The sequence below is a fragment of the Camellia sinensis genome, chromosome 3, assembly GCF_055761805.1.
Source record: "Camellia sinensis isolate YWXY chromosome 3, ASM5576180v1, whole genome shotgun sequence".
NCBI classification, from domain to species: Eukaryota; Viridiplantae; Streptophyta; class Magnoliopsida; order Ericales; family Theaceae; genus Camellia; species Camellia sinensis.
In genome coordinates this window covers 81,931,890-81,948,467 of record NC_138963.1, presented here as the reverse complement: position 1 = coordinate 81,948,467, position 16,578 = coordinate 81,931,890, and the positions used below count along the sequence as shown (strand labels likewise).

The 16,578-nt window shown below is 27.2% G+C and overlaps 1 protein-coding gene across 1 annotated transcript; it reads right to left on the bottom strand.

Annotated features, from left to right (window-relative positions):
- Nucleotides 1-441: 441 nt before the first annotated feature.
- Nucleotides 442-3,792, bottom strand: LOC114266362 (uncharacterized). The gene is made up of 4 exons (XM_028207242.2): nucleotides 3,589-3,792; nucleotides 3,267-3,467; nucleotides 2,942-3,133; nucleotides 442-895 (listed from the first exon to the last, which is right to left on the bottom strand). The coding sequence occupies exons 1-4, from the start codon at nucleotides 3,592-3,594 to the stop codon at nucleotides 842-844; spliced, it is 453 nt and encodes a 150-aa protein (XP_028063043.1). The 5' UTR covers nucleotides 3,595-3,792; the 3' UTR covers nucleotides 442-841.
- Nucleotides 3,793-16,578: the final 12,786 nt, after the last annotated feature.

Sequence of the window (16,578 nt, the reverse complement as noted above, 5' to 3'; positions counted from 1 at the left end):
TTAAATTATTTATCTCATAAATTATAATAAGAAACTGCTTTGAAAGATTGATATTTACATGGCTTATATATAATATAAGAAACTGCTTAGAAGCCATTACAATAAAGAATGACTTCCCTTTCATACCATTATTCTCCATACTTCATTTTGATGCTCTCCGCGATGATGATCCAAAATGTTATATCTCGTAAGCCCAACAATACCGATAAAGTGTACAAAAAATCAATTTCATCAAATATCATTGTACAAATGATTTTCAAATTTACAAAATAAATTTGAAATGAAATGAAAAATAACCAATAAATGGGAAATGGGAAATGGGAAATAGGAAATCTCATGGATAAGTCTTAGTGGTACGAATGTATTCAGACCATAAAGAAGAATGAATGGAATACTGAACATATATGTAAAATATTTTACATAATAAAATGGACACCATAATTTGAAGATGAAGAACAAGCAGAAGCACTAGCAGTAGTAATAATAGTACCAAATTGATCTGTTTTTTTTTTTAATCACTTTTTCTTAAAGCTCAAATTCCAATACTCCCCTATTTCATATCCAATAGGCATAATATAGGCTGGATCTGAACAAGCAGCAGAGATTGACACCTAAAAAAGCCCACAAAAAGATTACAAGACAAAGGAATAAAACCGTTTCCTTTAACCCCATTATCATATGATAATGATCAATAATTCATCTTCTCCTCCAGCCAACAATCTTTCTCTCTCTAACTCAAAAAATACATTAACACCACTCATATATATATATATGTATATATATAAAGTTCTTCCCATTTGCCACTTATATGTACGTTGGATAATAAGCTCCACACCCAGATTCATGAGGCACACGTCGGCATCAGGCAGCTGGAAAACAAGCCCCATCCTCTCTTCTGCAAACACACAAAAATATATAAGTAATAAATATAAAATCACTAGAGAAATAAAAAGGAAAAGGTCAATAGAAAGAAAATGAAAAAAAAATTAATAGGACTTGAATTCAAAACTATGTTTGGTTTAGTTGAAAAATGAAGAAAAAAAAAGTGCCCAAGACTGTGTTTGGTTTATGGATTTAAGAAAAGATTTGGAAAAAAAAAATAAAAAATATATGTGAAATGTAAATAAAATATATCTAGTTTTTAACTAATTTTATATACATTTTTCTTTTCCGTTTTAAATCTCTCCCTAAATCCACGAACCAAACAAAGTCGAAGTTAATTTAAAAGACAAAAGGTGACATTACATTTCTTTCTCACTTTTTTTTCCCTTATATTTTTCATTATAACCAAACAAAAAATAAAATTACACTTCTTTTCCCTTTTTCATTTTTTTCATCAAATCTTTTAACTAAATATAGCTTAAAAGTAAGGCTAAATGTAAACCTATTGTGATTAATGTAATATTTCATTAACTAGAATGGAAAGCAAATTAAATAAATATTTGATATTATCACACATTTTGCTTGTGGTGTGGTGTCTCAGAGTATGCAATAAAACTATACATTTGGAAATATTACTTAAAATTTTTATCTAAAATTATCAATTTATAACTCATATTTATTCTATATATGAATCTTACGCTATACAAATTTAATTTTCACCTCGTAAATATTGAATAATTCTTTTGAGTCCATAGGATTGTATGACCCTAAAGTCGAATTTATAAGTAATCACAGTTTCTGTGAACATGAGCCCTTTACACCTACTATGATGAACCATCACATGGAAACAATTAAAATCATTCAGTACAGTACGCCATTGAACCAACTGCTTTTACTTTCGTTTTTTTTAACTTACCCAAAAAACTGTTTTTACTTTTTTATTATTTGTATATTTTTATAACATGGGACCCACCTAATTTACACGAAATCAACAATCAAAAGTCTACGCCATTGATGAAGGGGGGCATGATTCTATCACATGATTTAGACGATAATCACCTGTGGTCCCCATTTTGTCAACTTTGTGGTGATGATATTAATACATTGTTATGTTATTTGGGAAGAGAAATTATGTAGATAAATTATTTTTTCATTCACACTGAGTAAATACACAATGCAAGTGAGAGGCATATGAGTGATATATATTTTTTAATATTCTTGTATTTTAAGGGTGTATTATGCATTTTATTACTCTTCTCAGTATTTGTTACCTTTTATCACTTATACTCCGTTTAGATATTGAGATGAGAAAAAAAAAATTATCTTTGTATTTGGATGAATAAAAGAGAGAGAGAGTAAATAAAAGAAAGAAAAAAAATATTTTATTTTATTTTATTAAATAATTTTTTATATTAATAAGTTATTTTTCTAATTTCTTCCATCATAGGATAATTTTAATATTTTTTTTAAAAAATCATTAAATTCATTTTTTTCCCACCAAATCTCATAACTCTTAGTTCAAAAAAAAAAAAAACTCATCATTCTTGATGAAAAACAAAACAGACGCCTGTGTTTGGTTTGGGAATTTAAAAAGAAATTTGAAAAAAAAAAGAAAAAAAGTGTGAAATTATATGAAATGTAAGTATATTTTATTTCTATTTTACTTTATTTTTTTCTTTTTCTTTCTAAATTCCTTTTCAAATCTCCCAACCAAATACATCGTAAGTGAAAATTCTTTTCTCGCCATTTCACTTCCTTAACCATCTAAACAAATAAACAAATTTCTTATCCTCACAATTTATTTTTTTTTTTTTTTACCAAACCTCTCTATCCAAAAGAGTGTAATTTATAAACAGAAATGATAAAAACTTGTCTTTCTTATCATCTTTTCCCCCAGTGACTCCATCCAAACAGAGTATTACTGTAATTTTTTCCTTCCCTTTGTTGGTTTTTCATGGTTTTCCAACTACGCTGTCATGAATGTGACAGACATGTAGCTTTAGCTAGTACGCGAGCGAGTAGAAAAAAGAAAGGGTATGGTACGGAAGAACAAACTCACTCTTCGGTGCTTGGCGCGGAGGAGTTCCGGCGAGATCTTGTAGAGATCTTCGTCAACAGCTTTGGGAGTTTTTCTCGGCGGCAGCGGCGGCGGTGGCGGAGAAAGAGAAACGGGGCTCGGCGGTTCCTTCACATCACACACCACCCATGCCTCCTTTTTCGCTCCTTTCACAATCGGGTAACGTGCTTTTGCCTTAAAAAACAAAGAAAGAAAAAACACTCATCACAACAATGTCCCCATTTTCCAAAAATAAAAAACACAGAGTTTGCTTTCAAAAAACAACAAAAATGCTTTCAGAAACGAAAACAGAGTTGGTTATGCTTACCCTTCGGCGAGGGACGACGATCATGGCGGGAGTGACGACGTCGTTCTCGTACAAATCGCCGGCCACGTAGAGATCGCGATCTGCAGAGTAGCTGTAGCGAAGCAAGCCGGCTTGCCTCGCCGATTCGAAGCACTGAGTGAAAGGGAGATCGTCGGTGCAATCCCAGCTTCCGAAAGCCGGTACATGGCTTCTCCGAAAGTCCTATTCATCAATAACACCATTAAAAAAAATAATCAAACATTGTAGTATATTGTAAAAAGTAGTACTATTAGTATAAAATGTGGACATTTTTTAGAAGTCGTGCTAAGAGAAGAATACTTACATCCATGGTGTAGAGAAAGAAGAGTTTCTGGTAGAGAATCTGTGTGTGGGTGAGAGAGAGAGAGAGAGAGAGAGAGAGAGATTGACCTCTCGGCTTGAAAGTGTTTAAAATCGATTTTCTTTGTTGTTGCTTTGTGGTATGTGCGCGTGGGGGTACATATAAGGCCTATTTTCGGAAGCAGGAAGTGTTTGGAAAATGTTAGATTAGTATGTTTTTTGGTTTTTAATGTAAAAATATAAAATAAGAATTGGATTTGTAGTGATTTGATAAAGAAGTGATGTGACGTGATGTGATTTAAATAAGATGATTATGATCTAAATATGATAATGTGTTAAAACAACATGTGCTATTTTAGCACAGGCCAAATAACCACTAAGAAAAAAAAAGTTTTTTTTTTATTCTTTTTATTTTTTTGAAAAAAATTACTTAAAAAAAATATAAAAATAACATAATTTAAAGGGGAACATTTTCATAAATCTCATTTTACTTACTTATGTTCCATTTAGTTCACATTATTTTCTGATATTGCAATAAGTCCTATGGGTGAATGTTATCCCTAATAATATGAATGTTTACATTTATAATTTGAATGTAAACACCGTCAATGTGAATGTTCACACCATCAATGTTAATATTTACATTGCCAATTTGAATGTTCACACTGTTAATGTGAACTTTCACACGTCAATATGAATATTCACATTACCAAATTACTAACCGCTCAAAAAATATTTATAAGGGTAAAAATATTCATAAAATTCCTTAAATATGAGAATTAAGATTTGATAGATCAAATATTCAAATAATAAAACTTATTGAAATATAAAAATATATCTTATAGACTAATTAAAATATAAACACTTAAAATAAAAGTTCTAATAAATCTCTAATTTAAATAAGTCAATATGTAAATAATGATTTTTTCCTAACGGGGAAAATAAGCCTATATATAAGAAAAAGGTGAAGGAGGCTTTATTTGCAAAGACTATTTTTTACTTTTTGGACTAAAATTTACAAAAATATAAAATAAATTAAAATAGTTATTAAGATAAAATATCATATTAAACTCATAATTATTTTATTTTTTCTCTTACAAATATCATATCAAAAAAAATTATAAAAAGATTAAATATCTTTTCAAATATATTTTAATCTATTAAAATAATTAAAAATTAAAATAATTTATTAAAATAGTCAATTTTTCATATGAAGTCAAAGAATGTTGGGTTTTTCTGTTGAACAGACACACTCACGTGACATTTTGACAAGGCTTGTTAATTTTGGAATAATTTTTTTTTCCCCTAATGCTAAGTATATGCTAATAAATCAAACACCCACAAAATAAAAATAAAAATAAATAAATAAATAAAATTACTTTGGAATTTATTTATTTAATATATTTTTTGACTTTTTATAAAGAAATGTAAAAAATATAAAAAAAAAACTAACTTTTTGGTTTTGGTTTCCAGGAAATATATTTCATAAAATTCTACTTTTTTATTTTTCGTATTTTTTATTTTCAATGAATTTTTTTTAATATTTTAAGATTTTTTTTTTAACATAAATACACTTAAAAAGTATAATATTTGTGAAAAAAATATTCAAAAAATTCACCAAATATAAAAAATATAAAAATACAAAATTCAGCACATTTTTCATATTTTTGTGTATTTATTAATTTTTTAAAATATTTTTTCACAAATATTTTATTATTTAGATATTACTAAGTAAGGTGCATTTACAAAAGTAAAAAAATTATTTAAAATTTTAAAAATATTCATTAAAAATAAAAAAACAAGAAAAACAAAAAAACTCAAGTTTTTAGAAAATTAAATTTAAAAAACTAAAATCAAACCCATGTAATCCAAATAAATATAGTTATCAAATAAGGGCACTTATTTGCATTCCCAATCAATCCCGTAATTGGGTTTGGTTAACTAGTAAATTGATTGTACGTTGTGAAATTATGAGGGTGATTTGAAAAAGAAAAATAAAAAAATGTGTAAAATATATGTGAAATATTGTTATATTTAATTCACATTTTACTTTTCTTTTTTTTTTTCCTTTTTAAATATCTCTCTAAATGCTTGAACCAATCTTTGCCTCCGTTTGGCAAGTGGGTTGACTTTTTGACTTTTTGATTTTTTTGACTATTTTAGCCTTGGGTTAAAAAGTTTGATTTGGGAAGAACTTTTTGACTTTTTGGCTTTTTTGACTTTTTTTATGAGAGAAGAATGTAATGATTATGAGTTAGATGTGATATTTTATTTTTTGTAACTAAAATAGTTTATTTTATCTTTTGTGACTAAAATAGCCAAAAAAGCCCGTTTAGCTCTTGCCAAACGGAGCATTCTGCACACTCTCATAAATCAAGCATATACATTTTAAGTTTTTCTTTTTATCAAAATGTCTTAACAGCATTCATTAACAAAACTCTATAGTTTTATTTTTTATCTCATTTTGCCACACTTAGACACAAAGATCACATTTGATTTGAGTTTATAAATTCTTTTGACAAAATAAAAATTAATTTGACAAAAATAAATATCAAAAATATATTTTTGATTTGTTAAATTATTTATACCTTCTCAAAAGATAAAATTATATAAAAAAGATAATTATTTTTTAGTTTTACATTTTTTTTTATCAATTTAATTTTTAATTTTTTTAAAATTAATTTTCAAAACCAAACCAAACATAGCCAAAGCATTGGAGCTCACAATAATAAATGAGAAATGTTTGGTAACTCAAATTTTTTTGACCCGAATGGCTCGAATGTATTAAAACGATGTCATTTTACACTCAAAACGACGTCGTTTTATGACATTCGAGCCATTCGGACTATGAAAATTTGGATTACTAAGCATTATTGATAATAAATATACATGACACCCACTTGTGTTGGGAGGTTTGGCGACAATCTAAATACAGAGCTTATTTGTTACAAGTTATCACATCATTTTTTTATTTTTTTATATATTTTTTTTTATAAAAAATCAAAAAAAATAACTAAATAGACCAACTCCAAACCACTTGTGTGAAAAAAAGATACAAGAAAAATGGATTAGATGCAGTATTTTCCCTAAAAGAAAATAGGGTATACTTCATATTCAATTCTTGTAGGGTGGAGCTACACGTAGGGTTGTCTTGGAAAATTGGTTAAAAATTGATTTTTTAATTTTTTTAATTTTTTTTAAATGTATAAAAAATAGAGTAATGATATGACTAAAAATAGATTAAAAAGTTGACTTTTGACTTTTAAGATTTTTAGTAAAATGTCAAAAGTCATATAATTCCTAAAGCACTATTTGGAATAAACTAAAATGAATTTGACTTGCGCATTATTTTTTAAATATTTTTTTGTATATGAATTTTTAGTCCTAGAATTACTAAAAAATAGATGTGCACCCTTGATTTTTTTGTGTGGATAATCTCTAACGACTAAACCCATATTATTAGGCAAAACACAATTATTAAATTGATGAACCTGAATATGAATTCTGTCCACATGTACTCTAATTATGTTCACATGTATGTAAACGTAGAATTTGGGAATGTTGTTGCGCACTGTGCATCTTGGTAGACTCATTTCGAAACTTATTTTGATAATTTGAACAATTTACTTTTTTATGAATACCGAGTAGAATATATTGGTAAAAAATTAAATTGATTAGATATCGATTATCTTTTTATCAAATTATTAAAATGAATAAACTATTTGAATCATTAAAGAGTTTTGAAATGAGCCCAATAAATTATACAACAATTATTGGAGTGCATTATACGCATCAATAATCCCAAATCTATAAACGAAACAAAAATGCCTTAGACCCCCAACTGGGGGTGCTGGGGTCGGCTCCTATTGGCCAAAAAAAAATTGTTTTTTTTTTTTAATTTTCGACCAACCCCAGTGCGCCACGTCACTGGGGGTTGACCCCCACTGGGGTCTGTAGCACAACCCATAAAACGAAATACTCAAAATTATCTCATTTTTTTAACCATGATATCACTTTTAGGGTGTGTTTGATTGGGGGGATAATGGGGGACTATTTACTGTGTGGATTGTAATTCGGAAGAAACATCCAATCCAGCGTTTGTTTTTTTTTTAATCCGCCGGATATAGAGTCAGGCCGGACTCCTTATCCCCCATATGGGGGACTATTGTGTCCTAAAGGGGGGTGAGACAATTTTGGGGGGACAATGTTGGGATTAGGTGATAAAATGACTATTTTGACCCTCTACTATTTAATTATGTATTATATTTAGTAAAATTCAATAAAATTTAAATGTCTCAATTTAAAAATAAAATAATTTTATTTAACTTTTTATTGGTGTTTTATTTATTTAATTTTTTTAAAATAATTTTTTATAGATATTTTGTTGATATTTTATTTTAAAATTTTGTTTATATTTTATTTAATTTCATTATTTAAATTTTAATAGATGTTTTATTTAATTTCATTGTTTAAATATTATTATTTTTAAAAAAAAATATTTAAAATTTTAATTAAAAAATAACATATATTTTTATTGATATTTTATTTATTTTATTTATTTTATTTTTTTTAAAAAAAAATTATTTAATTGTGTAAAAAATAAAATAAAATAAATTTTTAATGTAGATAAAAATAATTAAAATATTAAAGATATGTTTAATATTGCTATTATTTAATAAACTATTGAAAATGGGTAAAATAGCCTTTTGATCATTTATCCTATCTAGTCTGTCTAACCAAACGTTGAATTCACTAAAAATAGTCATTTCCAGATATCTAATCCTATAAAAAAACAAACACATGATACATATCCAATCCAACTAAATAGTCCGGGGAATTCACAGTCTCAGGACTCAAATCCGATAGATTCTAATCCCCCCTTATCCAGTCCATCCAATGGTGTGTCTAATTGAAGGGATAAGAGGGGGGACTATTTACTGTACAGATTGTAATCCGAGGGAAGTATCCAATCCGCCGTTTGTTTGTTTTTTTAGTCCGCCGGACATGGAGTCTGGCCGGACTCTTTATCCCCCCATATGGGGGACTATTGTGTCCTAGGGGGGGTACGGGACAATTTTTGGAGGACTATCCACTGTTGGGATTAGGTGGTAAAATGATCATTTTGACCATCTACTATTTAATTATGTATTATATTTAATAAAATTCAATAAAATTTAAATGTCTCAATTTAAAAATAAAATAATTTTATTTAACTTTTTATTGATGTTTTCTTTATTTATTTTTTAAAATAATTTTTTATAGATATTTTATTGATGTTTATTTTAAAATTTTGTTTATATGTTATTTAATTTCATTATTTAAATTTAATAGATGTTTTATTTAATTTCATTGTTTAATTATTATTATTTTTTAAAATAATAAAATTTAAAATTTTAATTAAAAAAATAACATATATTTTTATTGATATTTTATTTATTTTATTTAAAAAAGTAAATTTATTTAATTGTGTAAAAAATAAAATAAAATAAATTTTTATTTAATCTAGCTAAAAATAATTAAAATATTAAATATAGGTTTAATATTGCTATTACTTAGTAAATAATTGAAAAATGGTAAAATAGTCTTTTGTTCATTTATCATTTCCAGGCATGTAATCTCATGAAAAAACAAACACATGATACATATTCAATCCAACCAAATAGACTGGGGGATTCACAGTTCCAGAACTCAAGTCCAATAGATTCTAATCTCTTCTTATTCAATCCGTCCAATTAAACACCTGTATATGCCATGTGCTATCCAGTTTACTATGATATCACTTTTAGTTTAGTATTTTATTCAACAATATTTGATAATTGATGATTGGCGTAAGATAATACCATCTTATTTGTTATGAGCACTTAATTTTTAATTTATCGATTGGGAAGTTGGGTGGACTTTTTAGTTTTTTAATTTTTTTAGCTATTTTAATCTGGGGCTAAAAAGCCTGGTTTGATAAGGACTTTAGGTTTTTTTGATTTTTTTTTGAAAGAAAGAATGTAATGATTATGGATTGGATGTGATGTTTTGTCTTATTGAATTAAAAAACTTATTTTGTTTTTTGTGACTATTTTAGCCAAAAAAAACCTCAAAATTATCTTCCCAAACGGAGCTAAAATTTGTTTAGGATGGTTTGAATTACCATGTCAATTTTAATATTTTCCAACTAATTATAATTGATCAAATCAATAAAAATAAACTCAAAATCCATTTTGCCAATATTTACCTTCTATAGGCCTATTTTAGCAACCCAACATTTTAATAAAAAAATCACTATAAAAAATTCAACTCTTTTTTTCTATTATTTTACATGTCTTTTCATAAAAAATTAAAAAAAGGCTAAAAAAATAATTCCCAAAACAGCTCCAAATGTGAAAAAATAGAATTTTAAGTTTTCTTCAGCAATATAATTAATCAAAGTGAAGAATAATTCTATGGATATGAACACTTTTTTTAAATCTTACGCTTTGTTTGAAAACATCACAAAGTAGCTTAAAAATAAAAAATTATTAAAAAGTAAAAAAAATAAGAAATATCAAAAAATTAAAAATTTCTATTCATTTATTTTAATTTTTATACATCTTTTTTGTAAAAAATAAAAAATTATTTCAAACATATTAATTCTTTTTATCTTATATTTTAACTAAAAAATTACTTAAAAAAGTTTCTAAAGGACCTAAACAAATATAATTAGTTGTAAAATTTGAACTAAATAAATTTGATAAATAAATTATTAATAAAAAAATAATAATGCTTGGACATCGAATGAGTGATCACAAAATAATTTTCCAATTTCTTTTCCAACAATGATTCATCCCATTAAAAATATCACCACTAATAGCACTAATGCATTAAAAAAGTAAAAAAAAAAAAAAACACAACTCCAAAGTCAAAACATCACATCATTAATGACAAGACCCACTGTCACCTAATTAGTGGGAGCACTAATTAGTGCTCCAAGCATTTTTCTTTCTTTTTGGAGGTGCAGGTTGATTTAAAAGGAAAGAGAAGGACGACCGAGAAAGGGGGGAAAAGTAGGCATGGGATCCAGAGAGAGAATTCTACAAAGTGGAAAAGAGAAAAAAAAAGCAGCAAACCCAGATACCCAAGTTTGACAGTAGCAATCAGAGAAACAACAAGGACAGAGGAGATAAGAAGAGAGAGAGAGAGAGAGGGGGGGAGAGATGGTTTTTTTTTTTTTTTTTTATCGGAAAATTTTTCCTACGTGAGGAGTCGCACAGCGGAAACATTAAATTCATATTAAGTGTTGATTAGATAATTTAAAATTCAACCTCTTAATCAATTGTGTTTCGTTCAAAAAATTAACTCAAAAAGGAGGGAATTGTGTTTCGTTCAAAAAATTAACTCAAAAAGGAGAGAATTGAACCTATGACCTTAAGACTTAAACTGTAAATCTTAATCACAATGCCATCTACCCAGGATTATTGCTTTTCTTTTACTTTTTATATTTTGAGTTGAAAAATGCTTGGGAGCACTAATTAGTGCTCGTGGCAGTGGGTCCCATCATTAATGATGTGATGTTTTGGTTTTGAAATTGTATTTTTTTCTTTTTTTTTTACTTTTTTAATGTATTAATGCTATTAATGGTGATGTTTTTAGTGGGATGAATCATTGTTGATTTTGAGTTTTCTTCTTTGACACTTTTTCTTTTCTTTCCTTGTTCCTTATCAATGGATACAGTTGCTTTAAGCCTCGTTTACAGCTGATGAATCGAAGTGTATATTCCAATGTATTACCGATAAAGGTGTGGCTTTGTTCCGTGAGAGATTGGTACTTACCAATTGTGAAAACGCAGAGAGCTTGAAAATGGCTTTTTAACCCCCAACACGCCTAGGCTCAGAGAGAGATGTCAGAGTAAGAACTTGGTGCTTTGTGCCACGCTCTCGCGATAGGAAAAGTAAAAAAGTAATACTTAAATGGAGGAGAGAGAAGAAGAAGACAGTGGAGGACAATAGTCTGTTACTGTGTGAGGTCAACACCACACAGTTATAGCCAGGTTTGAATAGCACTGTTTGTTTGCAGCTTTTACTAATATAGCATTAATATTATTAAAATCTTGCAGTGGACGGTGTCCAACGATTAGGAAATTCTAGCATTGTCGTGGGAAAACAAAACATAGCCTTGTTTGGTTTATGTTTCTCAAAAAATTTTGAGAAAAATTCTTTACAAATAAGTTTTCTAAAGTAATCAAATCAAACAAATTTTCTCAATTTTTTTTTTAAAACTTGTTTGGTTTACAAATTTTCCAAACAAATCTATCTCTCATACACATCAAATTAATTACTTTTCCAAAACTCTCTCTCAAAATAATTTTTCAAAACATCTTTTGAAAAAAAATTAAACCAAACAAATTTTCGTACTTTTTATCTCAAAACATGTTTCTCAAATATAAACCAAACAAGGCCTTGAATTTGCAACAATAATTCATTTCATTAATTTGAGAACATTAATTGATAACTAATAAGATAAAAATTAAAAAAAAAAAATACAAGAGCAAAACATCTTATCATGTGAGACTTATACTATTTTAAAATTATTAATACTCTTCTTTTTAGTGATCTCACTTATTTTTCTTTGAACTTAATGGACTGATTATTTGTTAGAAAATGTTTCCCAGCTCCAATTTTAAATTTTTAAATCAATCTCAATTGATGTGTTGTGAGTTATATTATTTAAAAATTTTATTAAAATATAAGATAAATTATTTACACTCCTATCGAGATTATTTAGGGCTATTTTGGGAAGTTGACTAAAAGCCACTTTTTTTGGTTTGTAGCAAAAGTCAAAAGTTAGCTTTTTTGTTTTTTTTTTTCATTTGGGAAGTTGGTTTTTAGCCAACGGTGAAATTATAATTTTACCTTCATGAGTCAAAATGTGTTACATAGGTGAAGTCGTAAATATTTTAAATAAATGGGGGTAGTTTCGTCATTTTATTATGATTTAACATCATAAACAAACATTAATAAAAAAAGTCAAAAGTCACTTTTTACCAACTTCCCAAATCATTTGTCTAAAAAAGCCAAAAATTTGGTTAAAAGCCAAAAAGTTACTTTTTACCATTTTCCCAAAATAAGCCTTACACTCCAATCGAGCTTTAGTTAAATAACTATTTTTTTTTAAATTTTAAAATTATATCCTGTATTTCAAAATTTACATTCACATGATAATTTACCCTTATTCTTAAGTAAACGGTAGGAATTATTATAGTATTGAACAATCTGATTTAACTTGAAATCTTTTTGATAAACTAATAAAATTTACAAAAAAATTATGTTAGATGAAAAAAGAAATTTAGACTCTGCTTAATTTAGTTTTTGAATCATGATTTGAATTTTAAAAAGAGAAAAATTGTTCAGTTTTGAGGCCTCTTTTGGAAGTATCATTTTTTAGCCTAAAAGCTAAAAAATCACTGACAAAAATTAAAAAGCCAACAATCTATATCAAAAACTCAAAGATTTATTTTTCTCTTTATTTTTTGTACATATTTTTATAAAAAAATTAAAAAGTCATCCCAAACATATTTTAATCAAAAAATTACTAAAAAAACATGTTCCCAAACTAGGCATGAGTTTTGAGTTGTATTTTGAAATTTTTTGAGTTTATATTTTTTAATATTAAAAAAATTTCTTAATTTTATTTTTTTAGGATAAATATTTTTTATTATAAAAATTATTTGGTTATGAGTTTTGAAAATTTTTAATTCAAATACTTATTTGAGTTCTAAACTAAACACTACCTAAGTTCGTGGAACCATGTTTGATTTGTTATTTAGAAAACATTTCATAATATTTTTTTGAAAAAAAAATAGAAACTAATTTAATGAAAATATATTTAATTTGTAAAAATTATATCTAACTTCTCAAAAATAAAATTATATAAAATGATAATTATTTATTATTTTTTTATTTCTTAACCAAATTAATTTTTAATTTTTTTTGAAATTTTTTTTAAAATAAATACTGAACAACTATTGCCTGACTTGACATGATGTATCAGTCAAATATCATCATTTCTCTACATAATATAGTTAGGGGTATTTTAATCAATTTACTATCTACATCAACGACGTTAATTGTAATGGAACATGATGTAATTTTTAAAATCTCATAGAAAAATCTGTAATTTAGTTAAATCTCAAGAGGCGTGTGTAATTTGCCCTTAAAATATAAAACTATTCAATTAATGCTTGTCATGTCATTGATGTTTAAAATGGGATGTATCATTGTTATTATTTGTTTACGAAATTCTCCTACACACACCCTTACTATACCCATTATTAAATTATGTTATTTTCTTCTTTAGTTATAACCATTTTTTTTCCTTTAATTATAACCTTATTTTAATTATAACTCATGAGATCTTTAATTATTCCTTATGTTCTGTTTGGTTATGATTTTTTATTTATTCATAATTATGACTCAAAAAATATGAAATTATGCAATTTTCTTATTTAGTTATAAAGTGTATACGATACACACTTCAAAGGTTATGTACGATAGCTTTAGGGGTGTAAATTTAGCCTGGCCCATCCGGACCCGAGCTGGGGCCAGCCCATATCGGGTCTCGCGGGCTCCTGCCAAAGTTCGAGCAGGGTCGGGCAGGCCCACGGGCCAGCAAATAAGGCCCAGGCTTAGGTGTATTCGGGCCTTGGGCGGGCCGATGGGCTTGGTCTCAGGCTTAGGCAGGGCTTGAACATTTTTTTTTATATTTTTTTTAACAAAAAATGACACTAGGCCTCGGGCGGCTTGGGTTTTGAGTGAGCCTTGTGCGGGCCGATAGGGCGATCCAGGCAGGCCGGGTCGGGCTTCAAAACGATGGCGCAAGCCTAGACCTAGGGTCTCGGTCTGAGCTAGGCTCGGGCCTTGGCCTAATCCGGTCAGGCCCACCCTAGGCCGCAGGTGAGCTTTAGGCCGCCCACGGACTATGGGCCATTTTTACAATCATAGATAGTCTTTCCCTATTTGTTTAGTAATGCTAAGCACCTTTAAAATTTTATCAAAATTTCTACTAAATATTTTATGGATATTAGATTTGCATGGGACCTATATGGTGTGAATTCTATACTCATATGAGATATTTGGTAAAAATTTTGATAAAATTTTTGAAACATGTAGCATTTTTCTTATTTGGTGGTTTAGGAACAATTTTTTTTACGTTATTTACAAAGACAAATGATAATAAATTTGCAAAGACAAATGATAATAAATGTATTGTTTAATATTGAGAAATGTTTAAAAAGTGTTTTGAAATTGTATGAAAATATTAATAACTGTATTAGTTTTAATAAAGGTGCCTTAAATTTAATAAAAAGTATTTTATATTATTTATTTATTTATTTATTTATTTATTTTGCCTTTTACTTATGCTTTAGAGACACTCATTATTAATAGGGAAAAGTTAGGGATCATGAAAATTTTGTCATGAAAATGATCATGAAAAATTTATAATCCTTAGATTACCTTGATTAGTGCGTGGTGCTTTATTCTAAGTGTAATCTAAGGGTCACAAAACTTTCATGATTATTTTCATGACAAAATTTTCATGATATCTAACATTGCTGTTATTAATAATAAGACAATTTAATAAATGACACTTGTCATATTGTCCACCATAAACCAAACAAAAATTATTGGATCCCATTATCTTAACCAATGAGAATTAAATTAGTGTACACCACATGAAATTGCGTCAAGCACACCAAATAATTTTTTTTAAAATTTTTTTGGGAGTTAAAAAAAGAGTAAATTGTACTTAACCTTTTATATTTGGCCACTTTCCTAATTTGACCCTTACAGTTTATTTTTAATATTTAAATTTTTTTCTAATTTAGTTCTAAAAGTAACTTTCTTTAAAAATTGGACAGAAAATAAAAACATAAACAATCATATGAGATAAAAAATATGTTATTATATTAGAAATATGAGTTTGTGTCAAATGTGTGAGTTATATATAATAAAATATTTTTATACTATGTGACTGTCAATTTATTATTTTCTATCTAATTTTTGGCAGAGGTAAACTAAGAAAAACTTAAAACATGAATGGGTCAAAGCAGAGGGGTGGGGGGGGGGGGACTTTAAAGGTTAAAGTGAAAAAGTGATCAAATATAAAGAGAGCAAATTGTAATTTATCCTTAAAAAAATAAGGGTTACTTACACTTTTTACTCTTGTAGTTTGATCTAAATTTCATTTTAGTTCTTATAGTTTAAATTGAACAATTTGGTCTCTACACTTTAAGTGTAATTTCAATTTGGTCATTTTATTCAAATTAAAAGTGAAAATTAACAATTTTGATATATTTGTCAATTTTTTAAAGTTTACACATAGAAAAAATTAATAAAAATTTAGACAGATGGACCAAATTGAAATTGGAGTAAAAGTGTAGGGACTAAATTATTCAAATTGAAATAATAGGGATTAAAGTTAAATTTGAGTTAAACTATAAGGGTGAAAAGTGTAATTAATTCAAAAAACTAATATATTTGCAAAGGTTTTTTTTTTTTTTTAATGAGAAATTGATGAGACATTTGACTTTTTTAGCTGATGACAAAGAATTTAGTGGCATTTTGATTTTTTTTTTAATTAACAAAACTTCAGTAGCGTTTGGTAAAGTTTTCTAAATATGATTTGAGAATAGAGTTGTATTTTGAGTTTATAAGTTTTGGAATTATGATTTGAGTGTGGAAAATTTATTTGGTGAATGAGTTTTGAATTGAGTAGGAATTTTTGATATGGCATATGATATTTGATACAAAAACTTACAACTCATAGCCAAACACACAATTCAAAATTCTATTCAAAGCTTATAATTTTTTTTAAAAAAAAATTCTAATTTTTTTTATTCAAAATATAATAAATAATAGGTGCCAATTGTAATAATAAAATAAAATTAAAAAAAACTATCCCGGTCAACAGGCCGGACGTTCGGGAGGACGACCGGTTAGCCCAAATTTTCCCGCCTCAGAAAGAGTTT